This window comes from Macrobrachium nipponense, chromosome 12 (genome assembly GCF_015104395.2).
Source record: "Macrobrachium nipponense isolate FS-2020 chromosome 12, ASM1510439v2, whole genome shotgun sequence".
Taxonomy (NCBI): domain Eukaryota; kingdom Metazoa; phylum Arthropoda; class Malacostraca; order Decapoda; family Palaemonidae; genus Macrobrachium; species Macrobrachium nipponense.
Genome location: NC_087205.1, coordinates 78,173,917 through 78,200,794, shown reverse-complemented (window position 1 = coordinate 78,200,794; position 26,878 = coordinate 78,173,917). Strand labels below are relative to the sequence as shown.

At 36.5% G+C, this 26,878-nt stretch overlaps 1 protein-coding gene across 1 annotated transcript in view; it reads left to right on the top strand.

Moving 5' to 3' along the window:
- The window catches only part of LOC135224611 (mucin-2-like), a 122,275-nt gene that overhangs the window by 41,028 nt on the left and 54,369 nt on the right, over window positions 1–26,878 (top strand). The window contains 2 exon segments of the mRNA XM_064263783.1: window positions 477–646; window positions 1,811–1,979. Of these exon segments, the coding sequence (XP_064119853.1) occupies window positions 477–646; window positions 1,811–1,979 (339 nt within the window).

Sequence of the window (26,878 nt, the reverse complement as noted above, 5' to 3'; positions counted from 1 at the left end):
TGTTTGTCGTAAATTTTACCGTTTTTTTATTATTTCATAATGAAGAGCAAACGCATTTTATAGTTTTTTCTTAAATGTTGCAAAATTTGTTTAACCAAAAATGTGGGGTTCTTATAAGCCCGAAGCCTTATTAGAAATTGCAGTTTGCATTTTTTTCCCATAAAACAAGTTACCATTGTATCTGACAGAAGTGAAATTAATTTGATTTTTCTCCATTTTAAATCAGTTTATGCTGAATAAAACTACTGAAATTTATGTTTTATTTTTTATTTTACGTACAAATTAGGTTGGTTTTTTATGAATATTCTGCCATTTTTATTCGTTGTCATAGTTTACTTAATGCACTCTGGCAGGCAGACTAGTTCTAAATTGTCGGTTGAATTACCGTCTGCTATACTTGGTAACTTACACACTGGCCCCCTTTGAGGGAGGAAATGAACATTTCAACGCCCCTAAGGAAACTTCTCCTCCTCCAGATAGCGAAGGCTGTCAACTGTCCCCTGAGCGACAGGGGCGAGGAGATGGTAAACTGCCTCAGGAGGAAATCTGTGGAAGAACTCCTTGACGTGAAGCTCCAGACTCCGCCCTTCACGACGCCCCTAGGACCCATTATTGATAACCTCATCGTCAAGACGGATCCCTTTAGGTATGTGTAACGTTCTTGATTGACGGAGGAACTTCTCCTTTCAAAAGTTTCTGGGAAGACGAGAAAGAAGGGAGGTGGGACGATTCAAAGGCGAGAGAGTGAAGCACCTAACAGCTTTTAATGGCTGTGCAAACACTGACAAGCAAGGAGGGGCTTTGCTGCCACAGACTCCCAGCTCCGTCTTATTTTATCTCGAAGCCAAATCTCCACAGTTTTCGAAATTGTTGGATATATATAGTTTCTGCTGCCCTTTACTTGTTAGTGAGTTTACAATTTATTGGCTGTTGTTCTGAAATATTTTCTTCCAACGAATTGTCCCGGTTAGTTGGATTTTAGAAGTAAAGATAACGAATGAACTGTAAAAGACGCTTTCATCTCGGTGCTTGCTATTGTGACGGCGGCGACTTGATTTTTAGTAGCCAGTTTGTTTTAGAGAGAAAACAAATTTGCCACTAAAACAGAGAAAAACTTTAGTTTTTGAGTGAACGTAACGACATCTGTCTTTGTGTTCCTTGCCTCTTTCTTTCTCTTGCCGATAGATATAAAAACAACAGTATATCTTCATTCCTATCAAGCCACTTTTTTGTTCCCACGGTCCCTTTTACTCAACTTCCGCCATTACGACTGAATTACAAGCCATGCTCGCCTTTTCCCTGTCACTGACGACTTTATGACAGTTCTCGTTCATATTTTAATACTTTATTTTCACCTATTAAAATTATGATTCCTCGTCATTTTTTTTGTTAATAACCTCAGATTTTTATGTAAGCGTTGATCAGTTTGTTCTTCAATCTATTTCTCTGGCGGCTTATTTCACAACAACTGATTTATCATTTGATTTATTAGAATTTTTTTTTTTTTTTTATCATCGTTTCGGCAATAATGTGACAGTTATTAACTTTCGATTCCCACTGCTTCCTTCTTTTAATTTGCTTTTTGCGTTCCTTTCTTTATAGACTTATGATCGAATATCGAAACTTCCGGTTATTATTGATATGTTTGAGTTTGAAGATGAAGTAATACGTCTCACAGGCATCTGTGTTAATAATCTACGCATAGCCAGATCATCGTAAAAGGGAATATAATTCATTCTTCTTTCCATTCCAGACCACAACTTAGAGGAGTTTCTGCATTCCACCTCACTCACTCGCGTCTTTCTTCCAGATCCATGTCCCAGGATACGAGTATCTTTGGCAAGTACGACCTGCTGTACGGGGTGGCTTTGGCCGAAAGTTACCACGTGCTCAACTCGCACGAAGCCCGCCACGGGATGCCCACGAAACAGCGAAACAGGCTCCTGAGGGCTTATATTTCCCACAACTTCGACCACCAAGTAAGTGGCTGGAAACTGTCTTGATGCTATTTGAACGAGAGAGAGAGAGAGAGAGAGAGAGAGAGAGAGAGAGAGAGAGAGAATTTATTATTTAGTTTATACTTTCCTGGATGAGTTTCTTTTTGAATAGTTATGGAAATTCATTTTCCTTATTTATCCAATGGACTTAGAGAGAGAGAGAGAGAGAGAGAGAGAGAGAGAGAGAGAGAGAGAGAGAGAGAGAATTTATTATTTAGTTTATATTTCCTGGCTGAGTTTTTGCTTTTGAATAGTTATGGAAATTCATTTTCCTTATTTATCCAATGGACTTAGAGAGAGAGAGAGAGAGAGAGAGAAGACGAGAGAGAGAGAGAGAGGAGAGAAATTTATCATTTTTAGTTTATAAAACAATTTTTTCTGGATGAGTTTCTTTTTGAATAGTTATGGAAAATTCATTTTCCTTATTTATCCAATGGGACCTTAGAGAGAGAGAGAGAGAGAGAGAGAGAGAGAGAGAGAGAGAGAGAGAGAGAGAATTTATTATTTAGTTTATATTTCCTGACTGAGTTTTTGCTTTTGAATAGTTATGGAAATTCATTTTCCTTATTTATCCAATGGACGTTTTTCTCTCCTAATTTATTACGAAATTCATTTATTTTCTTGCCCAAATAGACCGAGCTTGTTTTATCTCTTTCAATATCTCTTTAATCGTATGACTGCAGCTCACTAGTGTTTGGCGATTCCAGCCAGTGATTGAAAGGAATGATTGCTTTTATTGATAATTAAGTATCAGTCATTTGGCCACCACAATTACTCTTGATATTTATCAACTTACATTTACAGTCTTTCTTTGAGTTACTTTAGTTTCATACTTATGATAGTAGGCTACCCAAGATGTTTATCATTTTCTCAGTGCTAAGTTTTGTTATACCTCATTACTGTAGTCCTCATAAATTTGTTTTTGCTATTTTTATCTTCGTTTGTGACAGTTATTTCACCTTCCATTTCGACTTTTTCCTTCCTTTAATTTGTTTTTCGTGCTCCATACTTTCTAATTTTATGGTCAGATATTGAACTTCAGGTTACTGTTGTATTTTTTCGGCTTGGAAAATAAAGTAATAGGCATCACGGGCATTTGTTTTGATGATTTTTGCCTAAAAGTAAAACAGTGATAACATCGTAGAAGCAGTCGTAATCTTATTCTGAAGAGAACATAATTCTTTTTGTCCTTTTTTTTATTTTTAGTATATCGAGAGGGTTTAAGAGAAGACCTGTAAAGGGTAATACTCATATCAGAACATGAAGGGTGGATACAATAGCATTATTTGGCAAAAAAATGTGAGATTACTCTTATATCAATAGAAAATTAGGACTTCCAACGGCCGTGAGATACGAAGTTCCAAGAAATACGTAGATGACAGATAGTCTTTAGGAATAAGTGAATATTTCTAATTAGTAAAAGAGTAAATATAATAAGAAATAAAAATATTAAGCAAAAAAATCATTACTCTCGTCACAGAAGAAACCGAAGGGACTTAACTGGTTATGCTTTAAAGCGAGAGCCAGGAAGTAAATATATAAGAGCTTTAGATAACGTTGGGTGTTTGCATAAAACATTCCAAAACCTTTGACTTCTTCTTTTGATCACCGACGCTTAAAGCAAACTCTCTCTCTCTCTCTCTCTCTCTCTCTCTCTCTCTCTCTCTCTCTCTCTCTCTCTCTCTCTCCACAAAACGGAGCAGATTATATTCATAGAATGACAGAGATTTGTACAAGAGGAATTCCTATGCAAACACGCTCTTCTGTTAGGGAACTTAAGAGACTATTTAATGAGTATATAGCCTCTATTTATAAGTTTGTTTGTTTTTTTTGTCTCCCTTCTCCCCGTTGTCAAAAACCCAAAGATATTTACATGGAAAGAGGTTTGAGATGTAAATAAGACCCGTCATAGTATATAACTTTTGTTCGAAGTTTTCGTTATCGCAACATTTTATGTCATAATATTCCTATTGAATTTTTATGGAAGAAGGTTAGTTCTGTAACATTGACTTTGTACAGGAAAGTTTTTAAATTGTTATTTTGATTATTGATATGAAATACTTCGTAATCTTGAGTGAATTAGAATAACCCAACAATAATGCAAGATAGAGGTTCAGTTAATGACAGGAAATTTTTTCCCACTTTATAACTCAATTTTCTTAACCTTTGGAGGTGGTATGGTATCGTTGTTGGTCTGCTGGTATAGTGGTTAGTCATGGATTGCCACTCAGATCGCGGGTTCGCGTCCAACCCCCCCCATGGCGATGAAATATCACTAGCTCGGGTGTCATGATCAGTTACTGCTACGGTGTGAGGTCTGCAGTGGAGGGCTGAAACCATCATTCTTTGGAAGCTTGAATTTCAAGTCAATGGCCCCTGTGTGTTTATTCCATGTGAATAGGTTTCAATAATAATAATAATAATAGTATGGCAGAATTAGGCCACTGTACTCAACAGAATTTGTTTAAAAGAGGGTCTTCTTCCAAAAAATATAAAAGAAAAATAATAATAATATTATTATCATTAATATAATATAATAATAATATGGCGGAATTAAGCCATTTTATTCAACAGAATTTGTATAAAAGATGGTCTTCTTCTTTTTCTTCAAAATAAAAGAAAATAATGTAACAATAATAATAGTATGTGGAAACCAAAGATTAAATACCCAATAAAACGCTCCAGATGTCTTATATTTTGGACATGAGGCTCATCCTCAGATATACTAAATTTCTCCTTCACTGTGCCCATTCGCATAACTTCCCCCTTGATTGATTTCCTGGGCATCATCTGCACTCGTCACTAACAGCGAGAGAACTCTCTTCTTTCTTCCGTGTCCCTTTTTCTTAAGAGGTTGATTTGATCTTTATTTTCCAGGCCGAGGACCGGTGAGTCTCTTTTCATGTGAAGGCAGTTTTCTGTCGACTCAGAAAAAATGTCATAGTCTTGTCAGTTCTTTTAAAAATGAAGTTCTTTTAAAAATGATTTGTCGGGGGTTTTGATAATAAATGAGCATTTTGATGGAATAAGCAAAAGCCTGTGAACTTGCCATTCTATTCTTGCTTCTTCAGGATAATGTGCCACTGGGAAAATAGGAAATGACAGATCGAAGTTGAAAGTGCATGCGTGTAAAAACTAGATTTGTACTAACGCAAGTTCCTAGTTGGACTAGTGGTTTTCGCGCTCGGCTACCAGTCCGGTGGTCCGAAGTTCGATGCTCGGCCAACGCGGAATCACAGGAATTTATTTCTGGTGATAAAAATTCCTTTCACGGTATAATGTGGTTCGGATCCCACAATAAACTGTAGGTCCCGTTGCTAGGTGACCAATTGGTTCCTAATCACGTAAAAATATCTAATCCTTCGAGCCAGCCCTAGGAGAGCTGTTATTCAGCTCAGTGGTCTGGGTAAAATTAAAATATACTTGACTTAACTTTGTTCTAACACAGACAGATGGGTAAATAAAGTAAATAAAAAAAGAGACAATGTATATGAAAAAAATAAATGGCAAAGCATGTAAAGAATTTGCGGGTAGTTCCCTCAAACGGGGCTATTATTATTATTATTATTATTATTATTATTATTATTATTATTATTATTATTATTATTATTGAAAATCCACCCCGAAACGGAACTTTCGAATTGCGTCCTCCAAACACGCCGACCGGAACCCAACTGAACAGGCCCCGGCCCACCATTCACGAGACCAGAGGCCGCCAGGATTCTTCCCCAAATTGCTTACAGTGACGTCCGTCTGTTTTCCAAGCGTCAGTCGCCTATTAAGTGGAAAGTTCAGATGGAGGTAATTACGGGTCGCGGCCCAGAGAAGTTAATCAACACGCGGCCAATCTTCCTCTTGTCTGACCGCCCTGTAGCACTAATTGCCACCCTGCTTCACTCGTCGTACAAGTGTTGTGTTTGAATGTTTTAATATAGTATATAATATATATATATACTATATATATATATATATATATATATATATATATATATATATATATATTTACACATATTTATATGTGTGTGTGACCCAGTTGTGTATTGATGTATTTGTCATGTATTTCATAGATTACTTCACACGTACCTTCGTGAGCTGCATTATTCCAGCTCATATTTTTGGTTAGGACCAAAGTATTTTGATTCAAGTATTCCAATAGCTTATTTCGTATCGTCTCTCTCTCTCTTCTCTCTCTCTCTCTCTCTCTCTCTCTCTCTCTCTCTCTATATATAGTATATATATATATATATATATTTTATATATATATATATATGTTTTATATATATTTATATTTATATAAATATATATTTTATATATATGTTTTGGTCATAATTTTTACGACTTGTCTTCCTTCTTTGCCACTTTTTCTCTAAGAATGATCTGGATTCATCTTTGCCAGGTTTTGAGTATACACTGAAATCCCAGTGGTAAATATTGTGGCCAGATTTATATGCTATTCTTGCAGGGGAAGTCATCTGCGTACACGTCCTTATAGAGGAAGACGAAAAGACCATTGCATAACAGGCTAAGCAAGCTTCCGAATAACAGAATGCGCAGATGTGGAAAAGTTGCAAACATGAAGAGTAATATACAGATAAATTGTTACAAGGGTAAAGGAAAACATTAATAATGCTGAAAATAGTGAAAGGCGTGAAGGGGGCGGTTGATAACTCATCAGGTTAGCATTAAAATATCCTTCGGACTCGTGAACCTCAATCATCATAGCACTTGAAGGGAGACCATTCCGCAGTCCTGTAATATAAAGAATAAAGAAAATTGTTTTTATTGCGGAACTAGTAGATGTCTTAAGTTTTTTCTTTTGTTTTTAAAGTGGTGGGGGGGAGCAGGTTTGTTTGTTGGGACTGTAATTTACTAGGTTTGAATAAGGTTTTAAAGTCCTACTCCCGACCCTCCGTACCACTCTAATAAGACTTAGGAAGTTAATAATAAACCTTGATGATCGGATGAACACAGACAAAAGCCTAATTCTCTTTATGAATAAATAACCATTCACATGAATTAGAATAAAAACGAGATGTATTTTGATCGTGAATCTGGAGTCATTGGAAAGTATTGTTTATTCCCATCTTAAACAAATCGTTTGTTTTTGCATGATAATTTGAGAAATTGCCTTGTCCACGATGCTCCCGTAGAGGGGTAGTGCCGTCAGTGAACCTCAAGTGGTGCACTGTAGGCATTACTTCGCTGTCTTTGCAGTGTCCATTCGACCCTTAGCTACAACCACTTTCGTTCCTTTTACTCCACCTCCATTCATATTCTCTTTCTTCTATCTTACTTTCCACCTTCTCCTAAAAGATGTATCATAGTCCAACCGCGAGGTTTTCCTCCGGTTACACCATTAAAATCTTTTTACTCAGAATTCCCTATCAGCGCTGAATGACCTCATAGATCACAGTGCTTAGCCTCTGGCCTAAATTTATATTCCATTTCATGTCCAGGATGTAGGAGCTTTTAAATTTTGGATGATAATAACAATGACCCAAAGTTGCTGACAGTCTGTCTGCCTGCAGCAGCTCAGCAAAGACCTGTTTTTTCAAGCCAGTGAGTTTACAAACGGCAAACGAATGGACTTCAGTTTTGGGTGAGTCACCCTATCCCGTGGATCCAGAATGAATAGTTTTAACATAATTTTCATGTCTGCACGATAAGGTTTCTGTGACCAAAGTTGAGAACAGATGTACCTTTCAGATGCTTGACCATTTATTACTGAAACTTCCAATTTTGAAGGGCCAATGGCTTGTCTACAAGTCAGAAGTCTCTCACTTTCGGTTTAGCAAAACAAAGTAAAAAAAAATTAATACCCAGATACGCTGACAGGAACACTCCTCTTGATAGCGAAGGAATTACGTTAAAGAGGACTGGCTACAGCTTCATTGGCCTGTAGATAACACCTCCGCCATAACTTTTAAACTTCAACAATTTCAATAAAATATTTGGAAACCCAACGGAGTTTGGCGACAGACTTTGTCCCACTAAACGCCAAACCCCCTCTTCATTCCAGAATTATAATGCCACGATCGTCTGGGCATATTGGGTCATTAAAGCCGCCTTTACGGGTGGTAACTCAAAGCCAGTGAACCAACACGCTTCAGTTCTCAAAACTGATTAAGAAATTTTGCCCAGTTAGCAATCCTTCGCTGGTAGATCAGGACTCGCCTGTTTTTTTTTTTTGTACAAAAGATTTACTTGAGAACTACAGTACCAAGAGCTGTGGTGGATTCAGGTCCGTGGACGACAGCTTGCCAACAAACTAGCACTGCCCAGCTTTCATTTTTTCTTTTTTTGCAAGTATTAAAATTCACTAACTGATGCTGTCAAAACTGTTGATTATGAACAGTATTAGGGTGACTAGCCGATAGAGTACTTGTTAAGAGGAAGACAATCAATGAAGTATAATGGGATTAGAAAGAAGAAGAGGTTGGTGAACCTTACCGAAAAACAATACGGGAAAAAATTCATGAAAGTAGAATAGTGTGTGAGAGAGGAGAGAGAGAGAGAGAGAGAGAGAGAGAGAGAGAGAGAGAGAGAGAGAGAGATTAATATCCACAGAATGGGAGCAACTGAGAGGAACGAAATGTGAATAGGTAGGAACGAGACAAAAAATTACTTAAGAAAAGGTGTAATGTAAATAAGAGGATTGAGAAGCATTGAATACGCAAAGAGGTGCAAGTGATACGAGATAGTAGGCTTAGAAAGAATCGATGATTGAAGGGGAGAGAGAAAATGACACCCAGAAGAAATTGAAAGAAGGTCAAGTACTCTTGGAAGAGAGTGCGACATGTTGAAATCCCACGAGTTGATGGAGGCAGGAGAGTTTGTGTCGGATCGAAGTACGAGAGAAAATAAAAACCGTCGGTAGGCGGAGCTCACGTAATAAAAAGTGACGGAAATTAAATCCTGCTAGACTAAAAGCCAGGAACGTAATTTCATCGTGATACAAATTAAAAGCCTGAATGGGAAATTAATAAGTAGGATGAAATAGATGAGAAGTTCAGCAAATTTGTAAAAACAGGAAATTAAGTATTTGTTTACTTTTTCGCAAATTATTTCTTTAACTTTTTTTCATTTGTCACAAGTTATTTGTCATGTAAAGTGAATAAGTATTATGTCCTTTATCAAAGAACAATTATTTATTGGCATAAGGCTTCAATTTCACTACATTCTTGCGGGAATTTCACTTGGCCATATTTACTTAAGCTTTCAAGATCTTTACACTGTACTATAACATAATATAGTAGTCGCTGAAAGCAAAATTACTATTTTGATAATTAAGATTACCCTTATGCAGATCTTGTGATATTAATTAATATCGCAAGATGAATACCCTCGTGCAGAACTTACAACAGACGCAAGTGATATAAGTTGATTAATCTGTCAGTCACTGTCAAGGAGTGTCGATGAAAATAAACACGTCTCTTCGATCGTTACAGTGAATTTTGTTTTGTTTTCTCTAAAATCACCTCATATAAAGAAGCATATATATTTATGTGCCCTTTCATATAATGAAGAAATTTGATGTGCACTTTACTGTGCACATAATGTGTATGTAAATGACTAGACTTCATGTGTGTACAGTATCAGTATATGTATTGGCACAATCATACCATGTATAATTGTCCTTGCATGGTTGTTTGAATTTACTTTCGAATGTGACTATTTCCATAGTTACTTTTATTTAGCTTCAAAATGAACATTAACAAGATTCGCAGTGCATGATCACTATGACGGTAAATTCTTGAGTAATTAGTGGATGTCAGTTTCCAGCTAAATTTTCTTCCATTCTTATCTTATGACTAGAAAGTGAAGAAACGCAATATACATTAACGAAATCTCCGTCGAAGTTTCGCTCTGTGGGAATCAGCTCGCTTTCGCTGTTGGAAGTTTTTATCTTTCAAGTTCCAATAATGACTTCCTCGTTGGCTCAGGTTCTTGCTGTAGTTTTATTTTTCTTACGAGATAGAAAGATTGAAAGTCAACTTCTTACTTTTTTCCGTCCAAGTTTAGTCCTCTCTCTCTCTCTCTCTCTCCTCTCTCTCTCTCTCTCTCTCTCTCTTCTCTCTCTCTCTCTCTCGTAATGGGCGGATGTTATTCAGGCAGATCAATCCATCTTTTGCGCCGAGTTGAGATGAGTCCATGATTATTTCGGTATTTCTGGTTTTCGACTCTGGCCTGGCAAATTTAATTTCGGGTCGAGAGCAGTCAAAGGGTTGATGGAAGGAAAATATTCGCTGGCCTTATGAAGTTATGGGATCGTATTGATTGGGTGCTATATTTATATATATGTGCATTGCGTATTATACGTTACTCTCTCTCTCTCTCTCTCTCTCTCTCTCTCTCTCACAGCATGGCGAACTCGTCGGTAACGGTCTTGTTTGTGCTCTTGATGCATCGACTTACTTTAGAAATATTTTTTTTGTTTCTTTTTTTTTTATATTGCAGTTTCGTATGGAAGCTTTTGTCCTCTGAGATTTTTTCATACGTAACTTCTCATTAGATTCATAACAGGTTGGAGGGGAATTAGTTTATCTTCTGTGTACTTCATTGCAAACATCTCCCAAATCACGAGTTTGTTTTTCATCTGTTGATGACATTGTTTATTTTTGTTCCTGCAGTGTAATCTTTGTAAATCTGCCAGTTTAATGGTCATTTTCATAACTTTTTGTTTTGGTAGTTTCCTAGATCTCTGAATCATGGTGTAAGTCTCAAATCAAAGCCCATTACTAAATTGCCTCCCGTCATTACAGCATTTGATTCCTGACAGTTCGTGATCTTTCATATTAACTCTTACAAGTTTTTTTTTCTCTTATTTTGTTGGTTAAATAAATAGTCTGTATGACTGGCAATACCGAAGTTTGTGTTAATGTACTTAGCAGCGTATCACATAGGATTTCAGAATATTTTTCAATTTTATGTTTGACCAGATTCTTATGTCATGCACAACCGACTACTAATTTTATTATGCGTTTGCGGTAACTCAGTCGTATGGTCCCGTTCTCGAGGTCATGTCAGGGCAAGATAGATGAATGAGTATGTGTAAATGTTCCTTTATATTTATGTATACAATATAAATGTATCAAATATTTTTCTCAATGACAAATCCCCTCAGGATCAGTATCATTATTACCGATTTTGTATACGGTCATTAACTGAACACCATTTAATACCACTATCATTGGCATGAAGGGTTTGTTCTTGAAGTTGAAGAAGTTGGCTCGAAGGGTTTGTTCTTGAAGTTGAAGAAGTTGGCTCGAAGGATTTGTTCTTGAAGTTGAAGAAGTTGGCTCGAAGGGTTTGTTCTTGAAGTTGAAGAAGTTGGCTCGAAGGATTTGTTCTTGAAGTTGAAGAAGTTGGCTCGAAGGGTTTGTTCTTGAAGTTGAAGAAGTTGGCTGGAAGGATTTGTTCTTGAAGTTGAAGTTAGGCTTGAAGATTTGTTCTTGGTGAAGATTTTGTTCGAAGGATTATTCTTCTGAAGTTGAAGAAGTTGGCTCGAAGTTTGTTCTTGAAGTTGAAGGAAGGTTTTGTTCGAAAAAAGAATTTTGTTCTTGAAGTTGAAGAAGTTGGTTCGAAGGATTTGTTCTTGAAGTTGAAGAAGTTGGCTGGAAGGATTTGTTCTTGAAGTTGAAGAAGTTGGTTGGAAGGATTTGTTCTTGAAGTTGAAGAAGTTGGTCGAAGTTGTTTTCTTAAACGTTGAAGAGTTACTGGAAGTTCTTGAAGTTGAAGAGTTAAGGTCGTTTGTTCTTGAAGTTGAAGAAGTTAGCTGGAAGGATTTGTTCTTGAAGTTGAAGAAGTTGGCTCGAAGGATTTGTTCTTGAAGTTGAAGAAGTTGGCTGGAAGGATTTGTTCTTGAAGTTAAGGAAGTTGGCTCGAATGATTTAATTCTTGGAGTTTGAAGAAGTTCTGAAGGATTGTTCTTAAGTTGAAGATTGGCTCGAAGGAGTTCTTGAAGTTGAAGAAGTTGGCTCGAGTTGTTCTTGAAGTTGAGAAGTTGGTTCGAAGGATTTGTTCCTTGAAGTTGAAGAAGTTGGCTCGAAGGGTTTGTTCTTGAAGTTGAAGAAGTTGGTCGATTTTGTTCTTGAGTTTGAAGAGTTGGCTGGAAGGATTTTATTCTTGAAGTTGAAGAAGTTGCTCGAAGGTTTTGTTCTTAAGATTGAAAGAAGTTGGCTGAAGATTGTTTCTTGAGTTGAAGAATATTTTGTTCTAAAGAAGGTGTTCTTGAAGTTGAAGAAGTTGCTGAAGGTTTGTTCTTGAAGTTGAAGAAGTTGGCTCGAAGGATTTGTTCTTGAAGTTGAAGAAGTTGGCTCGAAGGATTTATTCTTGAAGCTGAAGAAATTGGCTCAAAGGGTTTTTTCTTGAAGTTGAAGAAGTTGGTTCGAAGGATTTGTTCTAGAAGTTGAAGGATTTATTCTCGAAGTTGAAGAAGTTGGCTTGAAGGATTTATTCTGGCTTGAAGGATTTATTCTTGAAGTTGAAGAAGTTGGCTCGAAGGATTTGTTCTTGAAGTTGAAGAATTGGTTGGGTTCTTGAATTGAAGAAGTTGGTCAAGGTTGTTCTTGAAGTTGAAGAAGTTGGCTGGAAGGCTTGTTCTTGAAGCTGAAGAAGTTGACTCGAAGGATTTATTCTTGAAGTTGAAGAAGTTGGTTCGAAGGATTTTTTCTTGGGGTTGAAGGATTTGTTCTCGAAGTTGAAGAAGTTGGCTCGATGGATGTGTTCTTGAAGTTGAAGAAGTTGGTTCGAAGGATTTATTCTTGAAGCTGAAGAAGTTGGCTTAAAGGGTTTTGTTCTTGAAGTTGAATAAGTTGGCTCGAAGGAATTGTTCTTGAAGTTGAAGAAGTTGGTTCAAATGATTTATTCTTGAAGTTGAAGAAGTTGGCTCGAAGGGTTTGTTCTTTAAGTTGAAGAAGTTGGCTCAAAGGGTTTGTTCTTGAAGTTGAAGAAGTTGGCTCGAAGGATTTGTTCTTGAAGCTGAAGAAGTTGACTCGAAGGATTTATTCTTGAAGTTGAAGAAGTTGGTTCGAAGGATTTTTTCTTGGAGTTGAAGGATTTGTTCTCGAAGTTGAAGAAGTTGGCTCGATGGATTTTGTTCTTTGAAAGTTGAAAGAAGTGGTTCGAAAGGATTTATTCTTGAAGCTGAAGAAGTTGGCTCAAAGGGTTTTGTTCTTGAAGTTGAATAAGTTGGCTCGAAGGAATTGTTCTTGAAGTTGAAGAAGTTGGTTCAAAGGATTTATTCTTGAAGTTGAAGAAGTTGGCTCGAAGGGTTTGTTCTTGAAGTTGAAGAAGTTGGTTCGAAGGATTTATTCTTGAAGTTGAAGAAGTTGGTTTGAAGGATTTTTTCTTGGAGTTGAAGGATTTGTTCTCGAAGTTGAAGAAGTTGGCTCGAGGGATTTGTTCTTGAAGTTGAAGAAGTTGGTTTGAAGGATTTATTCTTGAAGATGAAGAAGTTGGCTTGAAGAATTTGTTCTTGACGTTGAAGAAGTTGGCTTGAAGGATTTATTTGTGAAGTTGAAGGAGTTGGCTTGAAGGATTGTTCTTGAAGTTGAAGAAGTTGACTCGAAGGATTTGTTCTTGAAGTTGAAGAAGTTGACTTGAAGGATTTATTATTAAATTTGAAGAAGTTGGACAGCTGCTTAGGGAGAGAATAATGATGGGAGAGTGAGGGAGGTTCAGTGGCCTGAGTAGAAGGCAGAAGACAGTGCACTTGGGGGTCAAGGAACACTAAAGAATCTTTAGTACAGTAAGCGTTGGTTCCTTTTTATCAGACTCCCTACTTAGGATGACGAGTCTGATGAATTGTTACAGATACTAAGTTCTATTTTCATACCATTATTATTATTATTATTATTATTATTATTATATTATTATTATTATTATTATTGAGACATATGCTATATTTTAAGTAATGCTTGGTAGCCACTAGGCATTAAGAAATTCTACACTATCAGTTGGGTATTTTAGATACAAAGTTGAATTATTTTAACAAGATCATCATGTAATGTTTTACCTCGACATGCAATTCAGTTAAATGATTATTCGATGACCTAATGAGGTATATATATATAATCCTTTACCTGCTCCACTAAGTTTTGCCATTTTTTGTGTTTTTCCTTATTTTTTGTTCCTGTTAGAATCATGTAGGAATTTTTGTCTGTGAATTTCTTATATTTTTCTCATTTTTTTTATTACTCTTGAACATTCTTTCCCCATGTAGAATTTGATGTTTTGAATGAAAAATAATCAGTAAGTGTTTTTGATGTACTTGTGCTAGCAATAAGTGTTTGTATATTTATGTGTGTTTGTGTGTTTACATATGTTTTATGTACACAATCTCATCAAACTGAATCGCATCGCTCGCAGTTGGAAACGAACTTGTGGCCCGGCGGATACGATGCGGTGTCCAAGACCACTAAGGTAAATACCCAAACTCGTAGAACGAGCGTTTGGACGAGTCAGTAGACCGGACAGTGTAATTAAATTTTCGTAGCTTAGGCTTAACGGAGTAGGGTGGCTAGTTCCCTTTCCCCAGTTTCCTCCACTTCCTTGATTCGTCTTGTGATCGAACAAATACCCGCTTATGGCTGGGTGAATTTGACTGGTGCAAGGGTGGGTCTCAAACCCACACACTTGTGACAGGTGTAAAGGTGGGTCTCGAATCCACACACCTGTGACAGGTGCAAAGGTTGGTTTCGACCCCACACACCTGTGACAGGTGCAAAGGTGGGTCTTGAACCTAGACACCTGTGGCTGGTGCAGGGGTAGGTCTCGACCCGGACACCTGTAACTGTAATATCCAGACGTCAGCGCTTCTACCAAAGAGTTACTGTAAGCCAGAGAAAACGTGACTCGTTTAAAAGAGAATCCCTTGTTATCTACCATCCCGTCATTTGCATAAACTGTAAATTCTGGTGTTGCTTGCAAATATTTTTCAGACAAAAATCACTATTGTCCCTTGTGTTTCTGTCGTGTTTGTTCTTAACTATAATTACGAGTATGAAGCTATATTAAAAACAGAAAATCATTACTGTTCCTAGCAAGACTGTGGTGCATACGTTTGTTAACTAATGATATCACGAGCTTCTGGATATGTTTAATGATATGATGAAAGATTATTCATCTTTCATCGAATAACAAGTGAAACCTTGAGGACCATGATCATTATGGTTCTTTAGGCTGTTTCGTGTGCAGTAAAAAAAAAAAACTGACAGCACCGATGCCCTCGGTGTTTATGGAAAATGATAAAATACAAAATATGAGGTCACGAAATGGCTGGTATAGAGACATTCTGGAAGGTTATTCTTTTTTAAACGAGTCATGAGTAGTAGTTTTAGTCATCGAGTTGCTTTTGTAAAGCCATTATCTTCATAACCAATATGAGCATGCTTTATGTAATTCATTTTCTCTCGTGTTTTCATGCAGAAACGTTCATATACGGAAGCAAACCATTTACATAAAAAATCCAAACCCCTTTTAATAATAGCATATATATCTTACGTATTATCTTCTCCTTGCACAAATTCTGTGATACTGACAGTCCAGGTACCGTAAATTTGATTTTTTTTTTCTTTATAGACTATTTTTAGCTCAAATATTAACTTACAGGGACGAAATAAGGACGGAACTGACGATTGTATTCAGCCACTTCATAGTTTTTTTTCCTAACATTATTAGTCTTCATTGCAGTTTGCTCACTCTTCATAAATTTAGGTGGAAACAGCTGGTTGTTGAGGTGTACTCGTATTTACAGAAGTATGTAAATGGATGTGCGATACGTTGTATGTATTCAAGAGTTTTTCATTTGTTGGAAAATATTGCTTTTTTCAATAGGAAGGTCAAAATTTACTTTATTTTTTAGTATGTTTTCCATAAAACGTAAATATCGCTTTAATAGCGTTGCTTGTTTTGCATATTGTATTGCACTAATTTAACTTAAATAATTAATTATTGCCAATTTCTCTTCCTCTGAGTTCCACGTATTAGACTAGATTATCGTGTGAACATTTTTCTGCTTATCCAATTTTTATTATTTTCATTATACAGTAATGTGCTTTCAATTGTTCTTCGATATTTGAGAAGACACTTGCCCAAATATGTCAGATAATAGATTTACCAAATCTTTTTTAACCTTTTATTTTTGCATAATTATAATGTTGTGGTTTTCCGTAGAAACTATAACTATAATTAGACTTATTTGCTATTTACATATTTTAAATGGCTGATTTTTTTTCCACATTCTCGCTCTGCGCCTGCAAGGCTATTGACGCCGCTGTGGAAATTTCATGTATTCATGTTCCATGTTTTCTTTCTCAATGGACCGATTGGACGGGGAACCTACTGATACCCTTTTCTGCCCCAGACCCAATAAGCTGTAGAGGCGAGAGCAGGAAAGAGGGAAAGAGGTTGCATTAAAATAAGAAAGTAGTATCCTCAGTATGAGTCAGCGTAGGTCGCAGCATCAGTAGGGTTGTCAGATATGTTCATCGGTTTATAAAACTAAATTAAAAGAACTCTCAATGTTGTACATGATATAGTCCTTCGAATATGCCGCGTTGCATTTAGAAACTCGCCTGTTAAGAGCATTTATGTGTATATTAATGAATTACCATTTGATTTGCGGTGGGAGGAGATGGATAGAGTTAAATCTGCCCCGCTAACTCTTCCTTTGATGCCTTGAGAGAAGCTGGGGATTTGGAGATTTGGTGGACCAACATCATCTAACCCTTTTCAGATTAAATTGAATGAACCAGTTAATGACATATTTTTTAAAAGTCAACCGTCCTCATATTCCACCTCTGGTCATACTTGAAATTTCTTAGTGCTCAAAATCCTTCCCAAAGAAACAGGTTCTCTTAGAAAAGGTCAACTGAAAATTCCTTGAACATGAAGCTAATTATGGCTGGCTCGGAGTCAGAGAATGAAATGTGTTGCAACCCATGAGAATGAATCATATACAGTAAAGTTACCTGAGTTTGCCTCTGTATTTGCCGCGGAATTTACAGAATTGGTTTCTGCTTTAGAACTCGTTTTAAATAGTGAGGTAGAATACTTTAGATTCTGTGAAAGCTTTTATTAGTGTCCAACCGATAGTCCTAAAGGCAAGAGTTGTCCTTTCATGTTTCCTTTCGACACAAACTACCATTTCTGCTGGGTTCCTTCTCAAGTAGGAATTCGTGGTAATGACGTAGCAGACAGGGAAGCGAAAGGAGCCGCTTTCATTTATTATTAAGCTTTAAAGTGTCCCTATTCTGAGGTTTAAAAACAAGATACAATTAGGGCATTTTGAGGCAGTGGTAAGATAGATGACTGTCTCCCAGATATACCAGTAGAATGAATACAAAAGTATTAAGGATAATATCCTCCCCTGGCCTACAAATCCAATTGCAACTAAAAGATTAATGTTGTTTTACTCCGACTGATGACCGTAAGTACTCGCCTCACCCACAAGTACATTTTACAGAGCAGAGTTGCACCAGAATTTGCTCATTGTAGCCGGTTATTGTCTGGTGAGCACATCCAGGTGTGCTGCTCTCGATATATGAGTAGCAGTGTAAACTGTGGAGCCTTCGCCCGAAATCTAGTTTGAGCTTTTGGGTGAAAAAGTTGTAATTGAACCACTTATGACCTTTTGAGCGGAGAGATTTTAAATGGTATTCAGATAATCTTTTTAAATTATTATTTAAATGTACGAATGTGTGTGATTGACATCCGTATATTTATCCATTATGGGTTGTTTTTAATAAAATTCATATCTTCATTGCCATGACGGCGATAAATGGCCTCCCCGGTCGCGCGCCGAGCGATGTAGTCCAAATATCATACATTTATTCATTCCTCTGCTTGAAGCAAAGAAAGGACGGACTGCTGGATAGATGTAAAAGTCAAGGAAAATGGAGGCAAAAAGACAAGACCCAAACTTGCGAGTTGCAGGGAAAAAACCGTCTCTGAACCAAGCAATCCCAGAAAGACAGATGTCCAAAGAGTAAATGCGTATAGGGGTGGCATGACAGATGTTATACAGGACCTCCTGGGGGATGAGTAACTCTTCTTCTTAAAGTTGATGGATAAGAAAGAGGGAGCCCCTTTATTGACGGAGAGAAAGTTTCCAGGGAAATGGAAAGGGCCAGGTCATTGAGGAGGTCAATCGCTTTACACTATAGGACTCTCGGACCTTCGAATGCGTTGACGCACAAATGCTCAGCCCTCTTTTGGATAGTTCTGTCCATTTCTTTCACATAGGACTAATGAATGTTTATATGTATGTATGTTATATATATATATATATATATATATATACTATATTATATATATAATATAGAATATATATATAATACATATAGAATTTATTTAATATAATATATATATATATATATATATATACACATATATATAATCTTTTTCTTGGGGTTGGGGTCAACTAAAAATATAAGTAGTTATTGGATATGTGAACTATATAATATATATATATATATATATATATATATATATCAATAAAATCTAATCAATTACTTATATTATTACAATTATATATATATATATATATGTATATATATATATATTATATATATATATATATATTGTGTTTGTGAATGTTTGCGTATTGAAAAAAGTCCTTATTACAAGTTATTTTTGGTATTTAGTTATATATATAATATTATATATATATATATATATATATATATATATGTGTGTATATTTATATAGTGTTTGTCTTTATGAAATCAAATAAGTGCTTATTACAATTTATTCTTAGTATGCTTACAATCTTTTTCTTGTAGGTCAACAAAAATTTAGATGGACTTATTTGAAATATAAATTTTTTTTAAATCACCTTTTCCATAAAAGATTCCGGCTTTTAACCAGTGAGAGAACCAGTATGCAAGGACACTGAGGATTCCTGGAAATAAACAGAAAAGGTCCCGAAGCTGGTAATTAATTGTAGATTAGGTCTAGAGATTTTATGAACAGCGACAACGGATACACTGACGTCTTGCAGAGAACGTGTTTATAGATGTACACGTAATGATACGAATTAAATGTATTTGATATGAAAATAACCCCGTAAAGTGTTATAGAGTTTGAAAAAGTTCCTGATAAAGATTTCAGTGGATTGTAATGAATTACTGTGAAAATATTACTACATTTTGAAATGAATCAAAGAGCTGGTTGCAAATTCTGGATTTTTTCGCTTAAATGTATTTCCAAAAGTTCTTGGTGTATTTATTGGACTTTAGTTGAAAGGACAATGAGTCAAGAAACAGTTGATCTGATTTTTCCGATGGGCCCGGGATACGAACCCAGAAATTTTTCTACCTGAGCGAAATCTTGTTGAGGATGGAAATATATTTCTTTTCATTTTATTGGAACTGACGGTAAATTTATACAGTGATGCTAGGATAATATTTTTAGATTTTCAGATCGATAATAAAGTGTATGTGAATATTTAAAAGAGATGTTGGGTTTATGTTGATATGATATTTTGGCCAGTCAGAAGGAAGATATGAGCTTCAGCTTAGTAAGTGCGGATATTTACCTTCAGCCCCTCACTAACTAGAATGTAGCTTTTCAAATGGATTGGATTCGAAGTCAGTATTTTTTTAATTTTTTTACGTAATCCTGTAACACTTTTCTGTTTTATGCTGTATAATATTTTATCCATATCGAGAACTTGAAGACAGTTGTATGATTTTCCAAATCGTGAATTCTTCTACCCATTGGTAAATGGATGTCACGTATTGAATTACTTCTTATATTTATTATTATTATTATTATTATTATTATTATTATTATTAATTATTATTATTATTATTATTATTATTATTATTATTATTAATTATTATTTATTTTTTTTTTTTTTTGGTCTGTCACAGTCTTCCAATTCGACTGGGTGGTATTTATAGTGTGGGGTTCCGGGTTGCATCCTGCTTCCTTAGGAGTCCATCACTTTTCTTACTATGTGAGCCGTTTCTAGGATCACACTCGTCTGCATGAGTCCTGGAGTTACTTCAGCCTCTAGTTTTTCAAGATTCGTTTTCAAGGATCTTGGGATCGTGCCTAGTGTTCTCATGATTATGGGTACAATTTCCACTGGCATATCCCATATCCTTCTTATTTCTATTTTCAAGTCTTGATACTTATCAGTTTTCCTTTTCTTTCTCTTCAACTCTGGTGTCCCATGGTATTGCGACATCAGTACCATGGGACAACAGAGTTTGTCGCTCTTCCTATTGCTAACATGTCTATATCTAAGAGAATTTCAATGGTTTTACACATGCACAAATAGTTATCTTCACTCTTCAGTTTGCACATTTTGTTTTTTTACGTTTTCAACAGCCTTTTTCCTTTTCTTAACATCTAGGTATGTGCGTCTTTCAAAGCTGGATATATTACGTGCTTTTATTACAAAAATAATCAATTATTAATATATTGCAATTGGTAAATTAGTGCCCGGGGTTATGTATAGACCTTCAGGGAGTTGCGTAACTGCCCCTTGGGTATGCATATACCTTCATGGAGTTCATTCACTGCCCTTTGGATATGTATATACCTTCAGAGAATTACGTCACCGCCTCTTGGGTTTGTTTGAGGGAGTTGAGTCACTGCCCTTGGGTATGCATATACCTTCAGGGTGATGAGTCACTGCCCCTTGGGTATGCATATACCTTCAGGGAGTTGAGTCACTGCCCCTTGGGTATGCATATACCTTCAGGGAGTTGAGTCACTGCCCCTTGGGTATGCATATACCTTCAGGGAGTTGAGTCACTGCCCTTGGTATGCATATACCTTCAGGGAGTTGAGTCACTGCCCCTTGGGTATATATACACCTCCAGGGAGTTGAGTCACTGCCCCTTGGTATGCATATACCTTCAGGGAGTTGAGTCACTGCCCCTTGGGTATGCATATACCTTCAGGGAGTTGAGTCACTGCCCCTTGGGTATGCATATACCTTCAGGGAGTTGAGTCACTGCCCCTTGGGTATGCATATACCTTCAGGGAGTTGAGTCACTGCCCCTTGGGTATATATACACCTCCAGGGAGTTGAGTCACTGCCCCTTGGGTATGCATATACCTTCAGGGAGTTGAGTCACTGCCCCTTGGGTATGCATATACCTTCAGGGAGTTGAGTCACTGCCCCTTGGGTATGCATATACCTTCAGGGAGTTGTCACTGCCCCTTGGGTAGGCATATACCTTCAGGGAGTTGAGTCACTGCCCCTTGGGTTTGTATATACCTTCAGGGTGATGAGTCACTGCCCCGTAGTGAGCGTTCGGCCAACTGGCCCAGCTGGTAGTACCTGGATTAGTGCCCGAGCTGAGGGTAGACGCACTTGCTGCATTGTAGGGTAACACCTCTTCAGGTGAAGGTTAGATCCAGTCGAAAATTGTGGCGTTGCTCAGGAGGAGCACCTGAAATCACTGGCAGTTGAATGACAGTTAAGATTAAAGTGTCGAGTGGCTATTCGACCTCAACCCTGGGTGATCTCGGTTAAAAACCAGCAGGCAACAGTGGAGGTCATTGGCCATAAACAGGCAGTGCTCACTGCGAGAAACTGGGTACGATTTAATGTTTTCAGCCAATGAATTCTCTATGAAGGCAGTCTGCGTCCAACGGCGTTAAAGATGATGATGATGATGTTTATGAATATAACTATTGTATTTTCGCAGAAAATTTTTCTTCCAAAGTTCATTGCATTTAGTTTGATTTCATTTTCATTATTCGAATTCAATGTTCTATTTCCCCCGTTTAAGAATTTTGGTAGCAATGTTATGAATATTGTTATTGTATTGTGATGCCTCAAGAAATTGGTTCTGTTGTTTAATTAACTTTCTTTTAAAAATGATTTTTTTTTTCAATTTATAAAATTCAATCATAGTCCTATCATTACTAAGGTCTTCGTTGGACGAGTGGATTTCGCGCTCGGTTACCAATCCGGTGGTCCGAAGTTCGATTCTCGGCCCGGCCACCGCGGAACCAGAGGAATTTATTTCTGGTGATAGAAATTAATTTCTCGATATAATGTGGTTCGGATCCCACAATAAGCTGTAGGTCCCATTGCTAGGTAACCAATTGGTTCCTAGCCAAATAAAAATATCTAATCATCGGGCCAGCCCTAGGAGAGCTGCTAATCAGCTCAGTGGTCTGGTAAAACTAAGATATACTTTTTCTTTTTTCCTATCATTACTCTAACACTATTGTGCTTCTTGCTTTCCCTTAATACTTTTTACTTGTTTTATCCTTTACGAAGAGGAATATTTGTAGGTAGATTTTTTCCTCTTTCATTTCCCTTGCGATTAGGTGTTTGTCATTAACAAGAGGAAAACTTTCACTTAACCCTCTCCTGTTCTGTCCAGACGGCCGAACTTATTGTTTACGTTCCGGTCTTGTTCCTTCACTCGGAGAACAGTTTGAAGAGTTGGACGCACTGAAAGTTTCCACAAAATGCCCCCCTAATTTTACCCCTATATTTTTTTTTTATAATGAGTCAGTTTTTAATTAAACAGCAATTTTATGGTTCCCAAACCGAAGTTGTTATTGGAGCATTATTTAATTCGGAACTGTTACATCGGCAGTTGGCAGTTGGGGTAAATTATCGCTGCTTCATTAACAAGCGATGTTACTATCATAGCCCAGTTAGAAAAGACAAATTTCTGTTTATCACATATATGGCAGAAAAAAAAGGTGGCGAACGGGAAGTCAAGCATTTGTTGTGTGGTCCAGTTCCGCATAACCAAATGAACGGAAAAATATTGAAAATTTCGTATAAGGTATTTTACAGAAGTACCTTTTAAAAGGTGGCTAACAGGAAGACTTACGTTTTTGTGTAGTAGTTCAGTTCCGTATAAGCAAGTGAACGGTGAGATATTCAAAATTTCGTATACGTGAATTTACAGAAGGATATTCTAGCATATAAATATATTGCAAAGTAAGAAAGTGTTTTGTATGCAGTATATTTGCGTGTATGCGTATGTATAAAACCCATATATGTGCCTGTGTGTATGAATATATATACATATACATATACATACACATACATGATAGATAAGGACACACAGTTGGGTGGGGTAGGATTTCCATTTATTCCACTATATAGCTATGGCGATCCGTTTCGCATGTGTCGAATTCTTTGTCGGGCAAGAACCAGAATACAATAATATCCAGTAGCCCATTTATAGCTCTAAGAGGATGGAATGTGGGTGGGGTGGGGATTTAGGGTTAGTATTTAAATTTACAATACTTAGTTACTTAGGGGATGGTTAATTATATATTTATATGATTTTTTTATATATAGTGTAACTACAATATTGCATTAGCTTTACATTCTGTGTCTTGTTCTTATGGGTCTCATAAATTTATTGATATCTTGTGACGTATTTGGGTGGGGATTGGTTTGGCAGTGACATCGACCTTGTGTACACAACGTATAACGTCGCACAAAGGTCTGGAAATAAATACTGCGAACATTTCTCTAAACCACTGCAGCATGCTATCCATTTCGACCTGACTTTATGCCTAAACATTCATTCACCCACCGACATACGCAAGAGAATGCGCGCGCGCGCGCAGCCTAGGAGTATAAAATGGATTATGAGCTGCAAAAATATGAAGTGCTGCCTGGGAGATGTTGTAGTGAGTCTGCAAGCGAGAAAGCACATATTCAGTTGTGAACAAAAGAAGATCGGCGCACCCAAATTTCAGATGGGAATATAAAGGCTGATTTTGACCGCAAGGAGTTCCTGCTGTCATATCCTTGTAGTCTTGGGTCCTCCAGATTCTCCGTGAAACTATTATCTGCATGTTTCTTCATTTCGTTATGTTCAATAGAGATTATTAATCATTGTATATATATATATATATATATATATATATATATATATATGATATATATATATATATATATAAGTCATTTTATATATATATATGTGTGTGTGTATGTGTGTGCGTGCGCGCTCGCGCGCGTATGTGTATACGCACGTTCTCTTGGGTATGTGGGTGAGTGAGTGAATGTTTGTGAGTGTGTACTACATATTTTTAGGCATAAAGACTGGGCGAAATGGATTGCATACCGTAGTATTAGAAAAATGTTCAGCTGTTCATTTCCAGACCATTGTGTGACGTGTTACGTTGCATACGTTTCTTTCGGTTGTATCTTTTATACATTGCGAAAATAAAATTAAATGGATTCCCTCTAGTCGGCAATGAATTGAAATAATTCGATGGAAAAAAATAAATTAAATAAAATGAAGGAGTGTACATCTCGTCACTGGATGAACACTTTCATTTTCACAAAAATCGTAATTTTCATCATGGCAGTCGATGTCTGAAGAGAAAATGTCTGTATTCCAGTAATTCAGATGATGTGCGCAGAAATATTTTTTTATCTAACCATCTTAGAAAACGCTGAATTACATGTATATATATGTGTAATATATATATATATATTATATATATATATATATATATATATATATATATATATATATATGTATATATATATATATATTATTACATAAATATATATATATATATATATATATATATAATATATTATATATATGTTATATATATATATATATATATATATATATATATATATATATGTATGTATGATGTATGTATATATATATATATATATATATATACTATATATATATATAATATATATATCTTAACCTACATATTTTATATGACCTTAATTACATATAATTTTCTCAAGTAATTTGTAAATATAATATGATTGTACACAAGTTATCAGTGAAACATATTCAGCTGTACATGACAAGATCCAATTTTTACCCCTATCCATTTTTCCCCATGGAAATTTCCCCCTCTCCTTTCCATTTTTCCCGTCCATTTTTCCCCCTGTCCATTTTAACCCCAGTCCATTTTTCTCCTTGTCAATTTTACCCCTTCTTTTCCCCCCCCCCCCCCGTCAATTTTTCCCCCTATCCATTTTTACCTTTATTCATTTTTACCACTCCATGTTTCCCCTGTCCATTTTCCCCCATCCAATATTTCCCTATCCATTTATACCCCTTTCCATTTTCCCCCTGTCCATTTTTACCCTTATCAATTTTCCCCCTGTCCATTTTTCCCGTCTGTCCATTTTTACCTGTGTCCATTTTTCTCCCTATCCATATTTCCCCCTATCCATTTTTACCACTTCATTTTACCCCTGTCAATTTTTCCCCTGTCCATATTTCCCCCTATCCATTTTTACTACTTCATTTTACCCCTGTCCATTGTTACCCGTCTATTTTCCCCCTATCCATATTTCCTCCTATCCATTTTTACCCCTGTCTGTTTTTAACTTTATCCATTTTTACCATTTTCCTCCTGTCCTTTTACTGTTTTCAATTTTTCGCTGTCCATTTTTCCCGCCTGTCCAATTTTTTTCCACGGTCGTTTTTTAACCCTATCCATTTTTCCTCATGTCCTCTTTTACCCCTGTCCATTTTTTCCCTATCCATTTGTACCCCTGTCCATTTTTCCCTCTGCATTTCCCCCATATCTATTTTTACCCCTATCCATTTTTTCCCCTGTTCATTTTCACTATCAAGAAAGTTGGTCAGTGGGGTCTGCAGGGTGGGCATATGGATTCGCACACTTGTTAATAAGTAAGTATATCTGGGTCAATATAATCCCCTGTACGATAATGCCAATTCAATAGGATTGTTTCAAATTTATGTATTACGGTTCTGTCAGTAAAATTGTATTTTTCTGCATTTTTTATTTACATTGAATAAATATATTATTAATAGGATATATATATATATATATATATATATATATTATATATATATATATATATATGTGTGTGTGTGTGTGTGTGTGTGTGTGTAGTGTGTGTGGTGTGTGTGTGTGATATTTCATAAAGGATTTATTTTGTAAAATTAGGAATAATTCATTGTTATTTTACAAGCTGGCATCATTCTGAATTGTGTAGATAAGATGGTCTCGATTTCATCAGGTGATTGAACGCAGCTAGCTTATCAATAATACGATGACTTTTTTTCATATGTGGATTACAGTGAAAACTTTGTGGCTCAGAGTCAGAAAAATGATACACCGGTTCTGAGGGAAGATCATCAATTACTTCTAAATCAAATCTTGGGCTGCATGGCGACTTGGTGACAGTGTTACAAACACGTGAGTGGAAACAACGCCAGTAACTAGCGAGAGGCAACTTTCACCTGGGAAACAAGCTGGCGGAAAGAGCCAGTCTCGTCGCCATAGAGAAGCCGGATTTTTGGCGTAGTTTTGAAAATTATTTTCGGGGGTAGATTATGGATTGCGTCTGGGGGATTACGTTTTCTTTAATATATAGAGGTCAAATAAAAAAGAACACTCCATGGATTGGCTACGTTTAGCAGACGATATATAAAGTTTTAACAAAGATATTTACGGCCAAGACCAGAGAGGGTTAGTCTGTCTCACTATTGTATGTTGAAAGCCACTTTTCTGAAAATTTTTATTCCCTATGCATGCGGCTTAATTGCATTACTTTTTATTTTCGCTGATTTCTGGGCACTCATGGGCCAATTCTTGCAAATTTGCTCATGATTTTCTAAACTTGAGCAGTTCAAATAAATGTTCCTTGTCCTTACCAAAACCTTCTCTTGTGTGAGACGGTGACGTGAAGCTTTGGCTGCCGGGTAAGTTATGGGTTTAGCGAGCTTAGATATTAGAGAGCTGAGGTGGTTATGAAATATTATGGAGGTCTGCCCCACTCGTTTTTTCCTCCGCGATTTATTCTGTCCTGTCTCTAGCTAACGTCTCAAACCAAATGTTTATGGAATTTAATCTGTCAAACTATCTCCTCTCTCGGGCTCACGTGGAAATATACGAAATAGAAGAACATAGCGTTTAGATTTCAA